General features: G+C 44.9%; 1 protein-coding gene across 1 annotated transcript in view; it reads right to left on the bottom strand.

Annotated features, from left to right (window-relative positions):
* The window catches only part of FAM120B (family with sequence similarity 120B), a 91186-nt gene that overhangs the window by 47495 nt on the left and 29557 nt on the right, over positions 1–14134 (bottom strand). Inside the window, 2 exon segments of the mRNA XM_034992133.1 lie at positions 5539–5631; positions 9230–9402. Of these exon segments, the coding sequence (XP_034848024.1) occupies positions 5539–5631; positions 9230–9402 (266 nt within the window).

Below are 14134 nucleotides of genomic sequence, written 5' to 3'. Positions count from 1 at the left end.
CCTGAGACTCCCTGTCCACCAGGGACCGAAACGTGCTCCCCACGCATGCACTGCGCCGGGGGTGCTGGTACGAGGTCTGACTCACGGTGCACAGCAACACCAGCACAGAGAGTGTGCCCCAAGAACCATGCGTCCGGCAGATCCCGAAAAGGCCTCACAGCGGCAATGGAATGTGACGCTTACAACACGTCACTTTCTGAGGGGGTACAGCTTGGATTTCATAGTAGAGTCTCCCTTCCATTAACTCCCATTTCTTTCCTTTTATCTCCCCATCAAAGACGACCAAGCACTTTCCAATGAGTGGTGATGAGTACCAGAGAAGGTGGTTCTGCAGATGCTGCCAGGGCACTCAGACACTGCTCCCCAAGTCCTTGATTCCCCTAGTCTCTCCTCAGAGAAATCCAGAATGCTCTAAACATGGGGAGCCTTCCATCTGGAAGGAGGCTGAAGTCAGAGCCAGGAGGGGGGACCCAGCACAGCAGAGAAACTGATGAGCAAACAGACTAGGATGGCTCCTTTGGCTCTGCCCAAAAAGAGCGCCAAGAGGGATGTAAAGGAACTGCCCTGCTCAGGGCAGGGTGGGGCAGGGGGAGACAAAGGTTCTGAGAGCAGGCACTGGTCTGCTTGCTGGGCACCCTATTTGGCTCAGTGGTAGCAGGGTGACAACCCCAATACCTCTTATTTTCTAGAGGACTTTGCAAAATGCTCTGGACATGCACCCGCGCCTGACAAAACACCACTGGGTGAGTGAGGAAGCTGCTGCTAACCCTATACATGCCTGGACAAGTACACGCATGCCCGCGTCAGGAACCGGGGATCCGGGCGCCCAGGGCTCCCCCTGCCACACGCCATGGACACCTCATGGCACACGACTATCCCTCTACCCTTGCAACCTTCTCTTAAATTCCACAGATGCGAGAACCCAAGCTTCACGGGTTACTTGTTCGCTGTGTGACTCAGTGCACTGCTTAGCTGACTTTCCCACCCTCATCCTGTGTGCATCCCCTTCTCTGTGCGTGTTCTCACAGGGGCTGCACAAGCCAAGTGTCAAAGGACCCCATGAGCTACGTAAAGCACCATGAACAGACTGGGTCCCCTAGCATGCACTTACGGACAGTCACACACACGAACAGGAAAAGAGCAAACACACACCAGCTTTCAGAGAGGACACGGCTCCAGCCAGGAAGACAGACAGTCTTACTCCCTGCGCACGGTTCAGCTCCTCGCACATGTTCCCAGCACTGAGGCGGCCAGCGTCCCCTGTTACCTGTGTGACTGCCTTCTGTGTGTGATGAAAGCAAGCTTTGTATTTTTCTTAGTTACAAGTAATCCTGCTTCCCTTCATTTTTCTTTTCTTACAGAACTGTTGCAGATTAAGAGTTCTTGTATTCTTTACCATAGATAACAGACTTCTATGTCTGTAAATGAATATGTGCGTATACACAATATGGGATATAATCTTTACATATATAATCCAATCACCTGGATTTTTAATAAAAATGTAAACCTGTTTACCATTTTAAAGCTGTATTGGAGCTGTTGGGACAAGAAAAATAATGCTGGGCATTTTAAAAATTCCCCACGAGCACCAGTGAGCAGGGACACCAGGTGAAGACAAGGGTCTGGAACCAAAGCCACAGCTAAGTCCCAGATGAGCTGCTCCTCAGCAGCGGGAGTGGAGTGAGACCCTGGGGGGACCCTGCCCCTCCCCTCCCTGCCTCACAGCATCTCTGCAACCAACCCCATCAACCAGGACAGCCAAGAGGCCTCTGAAATCGCATCTGTTTTCAGTCCCACCGCTGGTAAAAACCCCCATCCTCCTTGGGACTCTCTCCACAGGGGTCTGGTGAGGAGAACACGAGCTGCCCAGTTACAGTCCTTCCAGGGAACCAATGTCAGTAACAGCTGGTACAGGCTGGAGAAGCTCCAGCCCTGGGGAAGGTACCTGGTCTGCTGGGGTCTGCCAGACTGGCAAGCATGGGGCCTAAGCGAGTGGACACAACAACGCATGCTCCCGCTGGGGTCTGCGTTTACCTCGCGCTTTCCCTCAGGCCCCCTCCTCCCAGAAAAGCGCCTTTCTCACAGCAAAGACCACTGGATGGGTGTCAAGAGCCGATCCCACTTTAGCTCTGCCAATGACACAGTGGGGATGGGATCATGGACTCGATTTCCACGAAGACAGAGAACATCCCACATGGTGCCACACTCCATCCTGGCAATAGGCATGTAAGACGTCCCCTCATATTTATGAAAGAGAGAAGTTATGTTCTGCTGTATGTTCATAAGAACTTCTTCAAGGTCATGCAGCTACCAAATTAAAGAGCCCCGAACTCCAGCTTGCTCTGCTGTCCACACTGTACAATGAGGCAGGAGACAGCATGGCCTCTAAGTCCCCTTCTCTTTCTGTTTGTCTGCTTAGTTTTACTAGGACTGGAAAGAGGAAGGCAGGTGAGGGTCAAGGGACAGATGGGCCCATGGTAGCATGACAGCAGGCTGAGGGCGAGGCCATGCAGCTCGGGCTATAATCTAGTAGTAAGAATTTTATTAACCTACTAATAACTGAAAATTCACTTTTTAAAAATTGTGTTGTTCATACTCAGTTGTTCATACTCAATGCAATCAGCTAACATCCCCAATGGTGAAAAGCTGAGAGCTTTCTCCCTAAGGTCAGGAATAAGACAAGGATGTCTGCTCTCACCACTTTTATCCAACACAGGACTGGAAGTCCTAGCCACAGCAATCAGGCAAGGAAAAGAAATAAAAGGCATCCAAACTGAAAGGAAGAAGTAAAACTGCCACTATCTTCAAATGACATGATACTATACATAGAAAACCCTTAAAACTCTACCAAAAAATGGTGAGAACTAATAAATGAATTCAATAAAGTTGCAGGATACATCAATACATAAAATCTGTCGCATTTCTTTTTTAAGGTTTATTATTATTATTATTATTATTATTAAAAATTTTCTTTATTTGTCAGAGAGACAGAGCACAAGCAGGGGATGGCAGCAGAGGGAGAAGCAGACTCCCCGCTGAGCAGGGACCCTGATGTGGGACTTAACCCCAGGACCCTGAGATCAGGACCCAAGCCGAAGGCAGATGCTTAACCAACTGTGTCCCAATGTTGCATTTCTGTACACTAGTAAGGAACTATCTGAGCAATTAAGACAACAATCTCATTTACAATTGCATCAAAAAGAATAAGATAGGTAGGAATAAATTTAACCAGGGACGTGAAAGACCTGCACTCTGAAAATTATAAAACACTGATGAAAGAAAGTGAAGATGACACAAAACACAAATGAAAGATATTCCATGCTCATGGGTTGGAAGAACAAATATTGTTAAAATGTCCATACTATCCAAAGCAATCTACAGCTTCAATGTGATCTCTATAAAAATTCCTACGGCACTTTTCATAGAAATAGAACAAACAACCCTAAAATGTGTATGGAACCACAAAAGGCTCTGAATAGCCAGAGCAGACCTGAGAAAGAACAGAGCTGGAGGCGTCAGCTCCCCGATTTCAAACTATATTACAAAGCTACTGTAATCAAAACAGTACAGCATTAGCATAAACACAAGACACGAAAATCAATGGAACAGAAAAGAGAGCTCAAAAGTAAACCCATGCATATATGGTCAACTAATTTCCCACACTTATTTAGGAGGGCCATCATCAGGCAAAAGATAAGTATTGGCCAGGATGCGGAGAAAGGGGACCCTCTCGCACTGCTGGTAGGAATGCAAGCTGGCGCCACTACTCCGGAAAATAGTATGGAGGCTCCTCAAAAAACTAAAAATGGAGCTACCCTACACTCCAGCAATCCAACTTCTGGGGATATATCTGAAGGAAGTTAAATCACTATCTTGTGAGGTATGTGCAGCCCATGTTTGAGGCAGCATTACTCACAAAAGAGTCCATCAACTGAGGAATACATTAAAAAGATGTGACATATCTACACAACGCAGTATTATTCAGGCATAAGAAAAAGAAAGTGAAATCTTGCCATTTGTGGTAACGTGGATGGACCTTGAGGGCATTATGCCAAGTGAAAGAAGTCAGAGAAAGAAAGACAAATACCGTACGGGCTGGTGGTCACTGGAGATAAGGGGTGACTAAAATGGGTGAAGGACTCAGAAGGTACAGACGTCCAGTGATAACATTAATAAGCCACGGGATGTGATGTACGTCGTGGAGACCACGGTTAATAATACTGGGTTGCACACCTGAAAGCTGCTAAGAGCATAAATCTTAAAAGTTCTCATCACAAGAAAAAAAAGTCTGTAACTATGGGTGCTGACAGATACTAACTATAGACTTGCTGTGGTGATCATTTCACAATATATACAAATATTGAATCATTATGTTGAGCACCTGAAACTTATATAATGTGTGTCAATTATACCTCAATAAAAAAAGAATTAGCATCAACCTAGTAATAACCCAAAAAATCACTTTTTAAAATTGTTTCTTGCCAAAAGGAGGAAAAAATCCACCTCTAAAAATAACTTTCTTGACTATAATGTAATGAAACTGCACACACACACACACACACACACAGCCTGCACTGTATTTAATTGGGCTGCTATGAGAATTAGTTCATGGAGTAAACATGGTACAGAAGAGTTCTGAGATTAGATTAAAAGTTGTTCATAAATGAAATTTATTAGTTTTTTTTTTTTTTTCACTAAAAAGACCAGTAAAAACTAATTCAATTAACTAGAATCTGCAGATAAAACTCATCATTATCCAATGGCATTTATAAAGCAAAGTCTTCAGTTTCCACCAACAACTGACCTGACCTTGGGTTTTCCTCTACGAAACAGCTATGGGACCCAACAGGGTGTGGCCAAAAAGGAGAGGAACGAGGCTCAGCTGCCAACGGCTCGTTCGTGAAATTAAAGGAATAAAACGCCCGTGAGTGGCAATATCTGAATAAAAGCAACACGGCGCATGATCTCCATTTACTAAACACTCCGCAAGCAAGGCACTGGGAGAGGACACAGGGCGGGTGGAATGTGGCCCAGCCCCTAAGAGCAGTCACCGACGTCTGGGAGGCCAGGCCCACGGACAAAACAGGCAAGACAGGATGTGTATGGGCCAAAATCATGAACACCAGAAAAAGGCGTCCTGTTTTCCTAAAGTTAGCAAGGCTTATAAGGGATCACACCAACTCTTGTCCTCATGTGACAATACTGAGACAGGATTAAGAACGACACATTTCTCAGCGCTGGAATGAGGCAGCTCTTGTGAGCATGTGACCCATCTGAGACCGAGGTCTAGAGGGCCCACTTCCACGGAATGCGGGACGCCATCTGTACATAGCTCTGCTTGAACTTCACTAACCTGGCAGGACCCTGGGCTCCGCTGTGAGAGATGAAGCTACACCACAGCATCATAAAAACACCTTGATTAAAGATGCCTTCTTACCTTTTCTGTGAAACACCAACCAAAACTTAAAAAAAACAACAGAAGAAATGGCTGGGCAGGCAGGGGGTCTCCAGAACTGTGACAATCAGTCAGGCCAGTACCTGTAAGTCTACCAGCTGCACAGTTGACTTTCCTTGGAGGCACAAGGCCTGAGCAATAAAAGCATGCAGATCCTCCAGGCAAAGAGTGTCCACCTGAAAGGGAGAGAGAAGCAGCATCAGCTCTGGGAAAAATCCAACACTCTGCACGTGGATTCAATGACTAAAGACAGGCGTGCACTGGGGGCGGTAGACGAGGCAGAGGCGGAGGTCAGTGGGGCCTCTTTGTCCAGAGCCCACAGTCCATGATGCCCAGGGCCAAGCTGGACAGGGCCCTGGTCACTCTGCAGCAAGGGGGGGAGCTCTAGAATGCTTGGGAGGGGCCATGAGCCACAACCAGGCCTGAGTCTTAGAGCAACACAGGTGACTGTTTTGGGCACCAATTCCCACAGCTGGTAACTTAGGAGTTTGCGGCGTGAGCTGGGGTGATCCAGGCTGGGATAAACTTCCACCTTTGCCAGCCCTGATGAAACCTGATACTCATATCTCAGGACCCCCACATTTGAGACCCTCCGATCTTCTGTGGAATCAAGGGGTCCAACCAAAATGTGAGCAAGAACAAGGAGGGCAGGGATTTGGAGAGACAGATGGGGAAACTCTGGGTCTCGTGAAAATGATGGGAATGAGGACAGGGCCTGGGAGCACCATGGACAGTGGGCTGCTCTAGGGGACCACCTCTCCCAGGTTAGGGGGTGGTGACTTTTCCAGCTCAGCCACCAAATTCTGCCAGCCAGAGAAAAGCACTGCAGTTCCCTTGCTCATTGTTTCCACCGCCATCATAAGAATACGAGAACTTCTTCCTATAGAGGAATACGTTCTGTGGCAAGTAAAGGCTTGAAGGGAAAAAATCAGGGTGACAACCACAAACCTTTGAGTAAGAATTTTGATTCTTCCTCCATGATAAAAGTGGCTAATGTTTACTCCTAATAAAAATGACCCCACCATAAACCAGAAAGACAGTTCACTGGCTCCTGCTCTCCATGGCCAGGACCCGCTGACCTCTCCTGGAAAATCAAATACTTCCGGCGTGCGTCACCTCCACCCCGCGGAAGGCACCAACCCCGTCACTACCCTGCCCTGCCCCATTCTGAAGTACTTACTGCCTTTGTATAAACGACAGCTGTAACTATTTCAGGGAATACCAAAAAAGTCCACAGATGTGTAGTACTCATGACCAAGAAAAAAGACCCCAGTCTACAGAAGCAAGACCAAGCAGAGAACACGTTTTTTTATTCCATAAACCCTATCTCTCTCCATTTAGACTCGGTTTGTTGCAACGTAACTCTACTTCTTGCCATTAGCAACTTTTGAAGAAGGCTGATTTTAAAACACCAACTTATTGAAAAGAGAACTATCTCACGTACCGTTGCTTTCACAGGCAACCCACCTCCGCAGTTAACAGATCTAAACCACCACAGAGGGTGCTTTTTTACGGTTTCACAGAACAGATATTACTATTTAAAGCATTTGCTCAACTAGAGATTATAAAAACTATGTACGCTTGCTATGACGTAAACTTACCCTTCCAGAGAATGTTCTCAGATAAGCCTTCAGTAAAAAGTGTTGTTGTTGTTGACTTGGAGGTTATGAGAGCATTTCGTTTCTCCACAGGTTCTATACCCCACGTTGCAAAACAAAACATCTAACTTAAGCTTAACCACAGAAAAGTATAATATTTTTATAAATTTATCTTTTTACTTATAAAACCCTAAGAGAATATTAACCCTGTGAATAATATTGTAGTTCCTTCTTAATCTCAAAGATGCCACTGATGTGTTAATTCACTGTTTTTCGGTTTCAAAAAGCTCCAATTTAAATATGCTCTTTGTCAAACCAACATCATATGTCTGCCTCATGCTGACTCACACTAAAGAGATTTTTACTGAAAGGCAATCATTAGTGTTATCAGAAAGAAGGTGAAGGTGGAAATTTTCCTCCTGACGCTTGTCTTGCTTCAGGTGTGTAGAGACACTGGAGATGGAAAGCTGCTGTTCTGTGGTCTGGACACGGATTTTCGTAACTGACAGTCACCTGCCCAAGTGGCGAGCATAGAGCTGTGATGAGCGACTGTCAACAGGTTCAACAACCCTCTTACTGGAAAGAGTAATTCAAGATGTGTGTCCAAAGAGTGACTGTTCATATGCACGCAGACAGTATTCAGAAGAAAACACAGTTATTTTTCTGGAGGAGAAACCTCAGCTCTTAGTTATTCACCATTCCCAATCCCCATGATGGCCCTATCTCGGCCACCTGGAGACGAATGAACACTGGACAGAAAACATTAACTGATACATGCTTGCATATTTAGTAAATGGTATCAAAAGAAAGGCAGTTTTACACTTAAAAATCCATCCTCTATTCAATTATATTGCTAAGTCTGGTACCAATAACAAAATGTTCTACTCAAAATAGTAAAGCAAAAACTAAAGTTTACACTGGTGCTTGTGAAACCAATAATGAAGCAATAAAATCTCTAAGAGTTATTTAGCTATACCACATTTTTACAAAATGCAAAATGCAGAACTAGCTATAAACTGGCAGAGCCAAAAGAAAAGAACAATTTAGAAAAGGAAAAGACAAATCAGTATAAAGCTCCCTTGAAATGTAATTCCACGATAAGAGTGAGTTTCTTAAAGACAATCAATAATTCATAAAGTGAATTCAGGTCTGAGAAACAGTCACCTAACTCTCTATTCCAGGCAAATGAAAATTTGATGTTTATGCCAAATGACTCCCAAGATCCACCACATACAGAGGCCACAGCAGAAGGCAAGACAGCTCAAAGGTGTCGAGAGGACAGGAGGTCTAGATGGGCTAAAACAATAGAGACGTGATTGCAAAGGACTTTTTTTTTTTATTGTCATTGTGATGAATGTGAGACAAAATCATTTCAAAATAATACAGCCAAGGAAAGGAAGTGGGAGGAAAGGGGCTGGAAGAGGGAGTGATTTGGCCCTTCTTTTGCTGAGGTTTCCAAACATGACCCTGCACACGGGCACCTGTTAAAAAGACAAATACTTTCACGGGCCTTTATAATTTTCTCACATAACCTAAGTGTAAAACTAATGAAACAGAAACTGCCTAACTTGTTGAGGGACACCGATCAGGGCCTGGCACTGCATTCCCCACGTGAGGCCTCCAACCCCTGGTTTAGTCGGGCAAGGAAGACACGGACCGTGACGATGATGACCCTAGCAGACGTTTTACTGGGCACCCCTGCGAAGCATGTTTCGTATTTTCCACAGTGCAACACCCCAATAACCCCAGGAGGTACCCACTACCTTGTCCTAGAATGGGACGTGAAGGGAAGTCTCAGCAAACATCGCGAGAGCAGTGGTGTCGGAAGGCGTCGGCCAGGAGCACCAGGCCTTCTCAGCACGACACGGGGCCCCCAACAGGAGCAACCTCCTGGACAGTAACAGCACCAGGGGAGGCACTCCACGGTTCAGAGTGCTGGGAAAGCGGAAGCAAGCCCGCACGGCGTCCCAAGCCTCCACTACACTTGCGTGCAGTACGAGCCTCTATGTCTGACACACAAAGGCGCTAACATGTGTGCCGACAGGGAGCACAGCTGCAAGGGACTCGTGCTCATGGGGCAGGCACTGGACAGCATGACACGGGGACAGGCCATGGCCAGACCCCAGCGCGCCACACCTCACAAAAGGCAAGGGCAGGAGCGAGGAGCGGAGGTTACCTGCACAAAGAGGTAGATCAAGAGGCAGCACAACGCTTTAAAGGGGTTCTCGACCGCCTGCAGCTCTTCTCTCGAGGAGGAAAGGTCGAAACAGCCTAGGAGGGCATCCAAGCGCCGGCCTTGTATTCCTGGCTCTTGGTTCAGCCACAGTAATTTCAAATTAGGTGTTCCCCCTGGTTAAAAAAAAAAAAAGTCCATTTACCATTATTCTTTGTACCAGCAAGTTATAACATGCTTCTTATAGAAATACAATAAAAGAATAAAAGACACTAACCTCTTCTCTTTCTGACACCCTTGAGCTTTAAGGTGTAAAGGACTAGAAAGTAAACATGAACAAACCTACCTGGTTAAAAGAAACAGACCCTCAAAGGCCAGTATATATGTACTTCATTGAGAACATTCTTTTTTTTTAAGGACTATGTTTTGAGGGAAACTAGGGCTTTTTTCCTACCTCTGCTGCATCCTGCCATTGTTAAGAATGCTTTTCAGAGTATGTTTAAAAGGTCCTGTCTCTGAGTGTGGGAAAGAACACAGCCACAGTGGAATGCTGGTGCAAAGACCACCAACCTACCCTGTTAGCTTGCTCTCTTATTCCCCTAGACCAGCAGTTTTTAAACTTCAGTGTAAAAAGAATCCACAGCAGAGACTATAAAAAATGCATTTTCCTGGGTTCTGCATGCAGAAAGCCTGCTTTACCAGGTATGATGCCCAGGAGTCTGCACTGCACAACCTAGAGGCTTGGATGCAGGGCAACTCTGGGCCCCATGCTTTGGACAGCATGTCCCTAAAACTGTCAAACAAAAGAAATTCCTAAAATGTAATTCCTAGTGTTTCATTTCTATGTTTTATATATACATTTAAATTATTAAAGTTAAAAAAACCAAAAAACAACCCTTCCTCATTTCCTTAAATCACAACACATGGCCCCGGGAGTCTGGAGGAAAAGTGGGGGTCCTGCCGGCAGCCGCACACACAGGCCAGTCCTGGGACAAGCCAGGTCCCACTACAGGCAGCAGCTGTGATTTCTGCAGGGTCAAGAAGCTACAACACCACGCCTCAAGAGCCAGGATGGCAGAGGTCCGAATGTCCCACATGTCTACTATGGAAACAGAACCCAGTAACCAAATGGTATCGGAATTAAAGGACTCAAAGAAGCAGCTCTCCTCTTTTTCCCTTTTTTTTCCCATTTCTCACGGTATCATTTAATATTCTTGACCATGTATCTCCCACCACTGAAAGTGAAACAACACAGCAAAAGTCACTTGCATTTCTGAAACGGCTGAAGTGTTTCCTCCATCAAAAAATTTTTTCATTATTTATTTTGGAGAGGAAAAAAAAATCATTTTTCTCTTGAAAGAAAGAAAATAGTGACGACAACTGGCAAAAAACAAATCTATGGCACCAGTTAATAAGATGGAGATATCATTCCAAGATCTTCACAAGGGTCAGCCATGACTTCTTAGAAACACATCTTTTCAGAAAAATCATCATCTTGTAGGGTCAGCAAACTGTAGCCCATGGGCCGAATCCAGCTCACTGCCTGTTTCTGTAGGCCTATAAACTAAGAATGGTTTTCACATGTTTAAATGACTGAAAAAAAAATCACAAGAAAAACAGTATTTCACAATGTGAGAAAAGTATGTGAAATGCCAGTTTCAACTAAATGAAGTGTCAGCACAATGGCACCTGCTCATTTGTGTGCTGTCTGTGGCCCCCCGCGCGGTCCAAGTGCAGGGCTGGGCCGCCGCAGCAGAGATCACGGTGCCCCAAAGCCTAAAATACAGACGGCTGCCAAGCCCTGACTGAAGGTGAGTGATGAATGTCCCATTATCACAGTTATTTCAAATACACTCAAGTAGTTGACAGTTTTCCTAACTCTAAAAGTCATGCATTGTAAAAAAACTAAGGAAAAAAAGGCATAAGAAAATGAAAACATTTATAACCCCACCACCCACATATAGCCATATTTTAAAATATAGCTTCTAGTCCTCTTTCAACGCATATACAACATCTATGCACACAGCTGAGAGGCCAAGTCCCCATTAGAGTGTGTGGGGATGGACAGTGGAAAGACTGTACCTTGCATTTCATTTGCTTACACAGAAGAGTTTAATACAAAAAGAATGAGATTCATGAGATCTACTGAGAGTCAAGTACGGTGGCAGCAACAAACATGAGATATCCTGAACCAACAGGGACCTGCTGGTGGCCATCACTCCCAGCCTTGGTATCACCTGGGAATTTGCTAGAATTGCAAATTCTTGGAGCGCCTGGGTGGCTCAGTCGTTGGACATCCGACTCTAGGGTTTCAGCCCAGGTTGTGATTTCATGGGGTGTGGGACTGAGCCCTGCACTGAGCCCCACGTTGGGCTCCGTGCTCAGCGGGGGCATCTAGCTGAATATTCTCTCCCTCTACCCCTCCCCCGTTTGTGCTCATTTGTGTGCACTCTCTCTAAAATAATTAAATAAATCTTAGAAAAAGAAAAAAGAATCGCAAATTCTCAGGCCGCACCCCAGGCCTACTAATCGAACTCCAGGGGTCAGGGAGCAGCAATCTGTTGTAACACGCTCTCCAGGTGGTTCGGACACAGGCAGAGTTTGAATACCACTCAATATTCTTCCACAAAACAGCTAAGAAATCATCTACACAGACAAGAAAAGAATAACTCGCCAATAATAAATTGGTTCTTGAGGGCTAATGATAAAATAGATTACAGAAAACCACCGGTTTGAAAAACCACATCCTCAAAAATCTCTAATTTAATCAGAGAATTTTAATCCTAAATTCAATCAATAATTTATTTAGTCAAGAACTCAGTACTGAGCAACCGTATTACCAGAGGAGACATGACACGTCTGCAGCCTTCTCCAGAAACTGAGAACTTCTGCCTTCAATACAAGACAACATATTCTGGGGTTGCTGTCATTTTCTGTCACACGTAGTACTTGCGAGGCTGCAGAGAGACCCTCTGACGATCCTACATAATGGCCTTAATTATAAGGATGGTTCTCTTCCTAAGTACCGTCCACAGAGATTTACTTCTCACTTGATAGATTTCATCATCTTAAGCCAGAAGGTGTGAATTTCTTTGAAGGATCATTTAGATTAGTTCTCTTCCACTGGTAAACTCACTCTAGACAAAGTGGTTTTTATTTTTTATTTTTTTAAGATTTTATTTATTTATGTGACAGAGAGAGACACAGTGAGAGAGGGAACACAAGCAGGGGGAGTGGGAGAGGGAGAAGCAGGCTTCCCTCAGAGCAGGGAGCCCAATGCGGGGCTCGATCCCAGGACCCTTGGATCATGACCTGAGCCAAAGGCAGACACTTAACGACTGAGCCACCCAGGTACCCCTAGATGAAGTGGTTTTCAAATGTGGTGTTAATGACCCAGGAGGGCTGAGCCTACCTAACACCAAGGACACCATTAGTAATTTCAGTTTAAAAGAAACCTATTTTGGGGCGCCTGGGTGGCTCAGTCGGTTAAGCGTCTGCCTTCAGCTCAGGTCATGATCCCAGGGTCTTGGGATCGAGTCCCACTTTGGGCTCCCTGCTCAGCAGGGAGTCTGTGTCTCCCTCTCCTCCTCCCGGCTTGTGCTCTGTCTGTGAAATCTTAAAGAAATCTTTAAGAAAAATTAAAAATAAAGAAAAGAAACCTATTTTGATCAGAATTGGAAGGCAGATCAGCTCAGAGCTTCTCCCTCCACCACACACACACACACACACACACACACACCTTGCTCCTGGGGATAAATAAGACTGTGCCAGAAAGGATGGCTCCTATACTTCCCCCAGAGCTCCAGGGGCAGCTGAGATGTTTCAAAGAGCCACAGACCTAAACAATCAATCTCATCTCTAGGTCACCAACTAGCATCACATCTAAAACACATCAGCTTCAAGAACCTAATTACATAACTTGGTAAAAGATTTTGTGTGAACAGATGGACAGGAAAGCCTAGGATCCTTCTGGGGGACCTGAGCCCACAGATGGAGGAGCAGAGGGGCAGGGAAGGAAGTCACTTCTGTGAATGACAACTTCGAAGACCTTCTCAAGAGATACCTGGAGGATCCATCCCTGGCAGAGGGTTGCTGAATGCACCTCATGAGTAACAAAGCAATAAAGTAATGTTTCTGTTTGTGTTTTTGCAGCAATAAACAGAAGTGAGTGAATAAAGACCATAGCAATTCTGTATGCTTTTTATATGGAAGTACATATTTCAGTAGTTGGGTTTTAGAGTTATCTGATGATTATTTCCCTTGCACACTGCTGGGGTAAGAAAAACCATACACCTGTCTGGCTTGTGTCCATTGTCAGGACGTGACTGGTGAAGAGTTCTCGAAATTAACGTGCATATATCTCATGTCTCAAGTTTACCTGTGAAAGCTTTAGTTCATAAGTTTGATTTAAATGAATATTTTACTTAGCATTCTCTTGTTTAGTAGCGCATTCCTGGCCAAAAGAAAACAAAATTAAAAACCCTGACAACTCCACGCTTGCAAAGTGAATCTTCACTCTGGCTGGGTAAACTTCAAGAGCCTATTTATAATAAGAAAAAAAAAAATTTCATTCAGGTATAAACAGAATAGAATGCACTGGAATCTCGATATATTAAGCTCTAAGTGTACAGGGGTGAAATGTCTCCTTTCGTGCTTGCAAAATGACAGTTATGCCACTCCTACCTAATGCAGTCAAGATACAGTGAATGTGGCTCTAAAAAGTGAAACTCAACAGTTGGCTTGTGACTCAAATGTGTATTTGTAACACAGTTATTTGAAAACTCTTCCGATTATTTTTACAAATGGAAAGAAAACCGGCTTTGAGGTTTTGAAGCCATTTCTCCTGACCCATGACGTCAGGTGGGTGGGTCAGGAGGCGGCAGTCACATCATCGTCTCGTCACCACGT

Source organism: Mirounga leonina, unplaced genomic scaffold (genome assembly GCF_011800145.1).
Source record: "Mirounga leonina isolate KUSES-001 unplaced genomic scaffold, KU_Mleo_1.0 Mir_55, whole genome shotgun sequence".
Taxonomy (NCBI): Eukaryota; Metazoa; Chordata; class Mammalia; order Carnivora; family Phocidae; genus Mirounga; species Mirounga leonina.
Note: the sequence above shows the minus strand (reverse complement) of the source record. Positions and strands in the feature narration are given on the sequence as shown.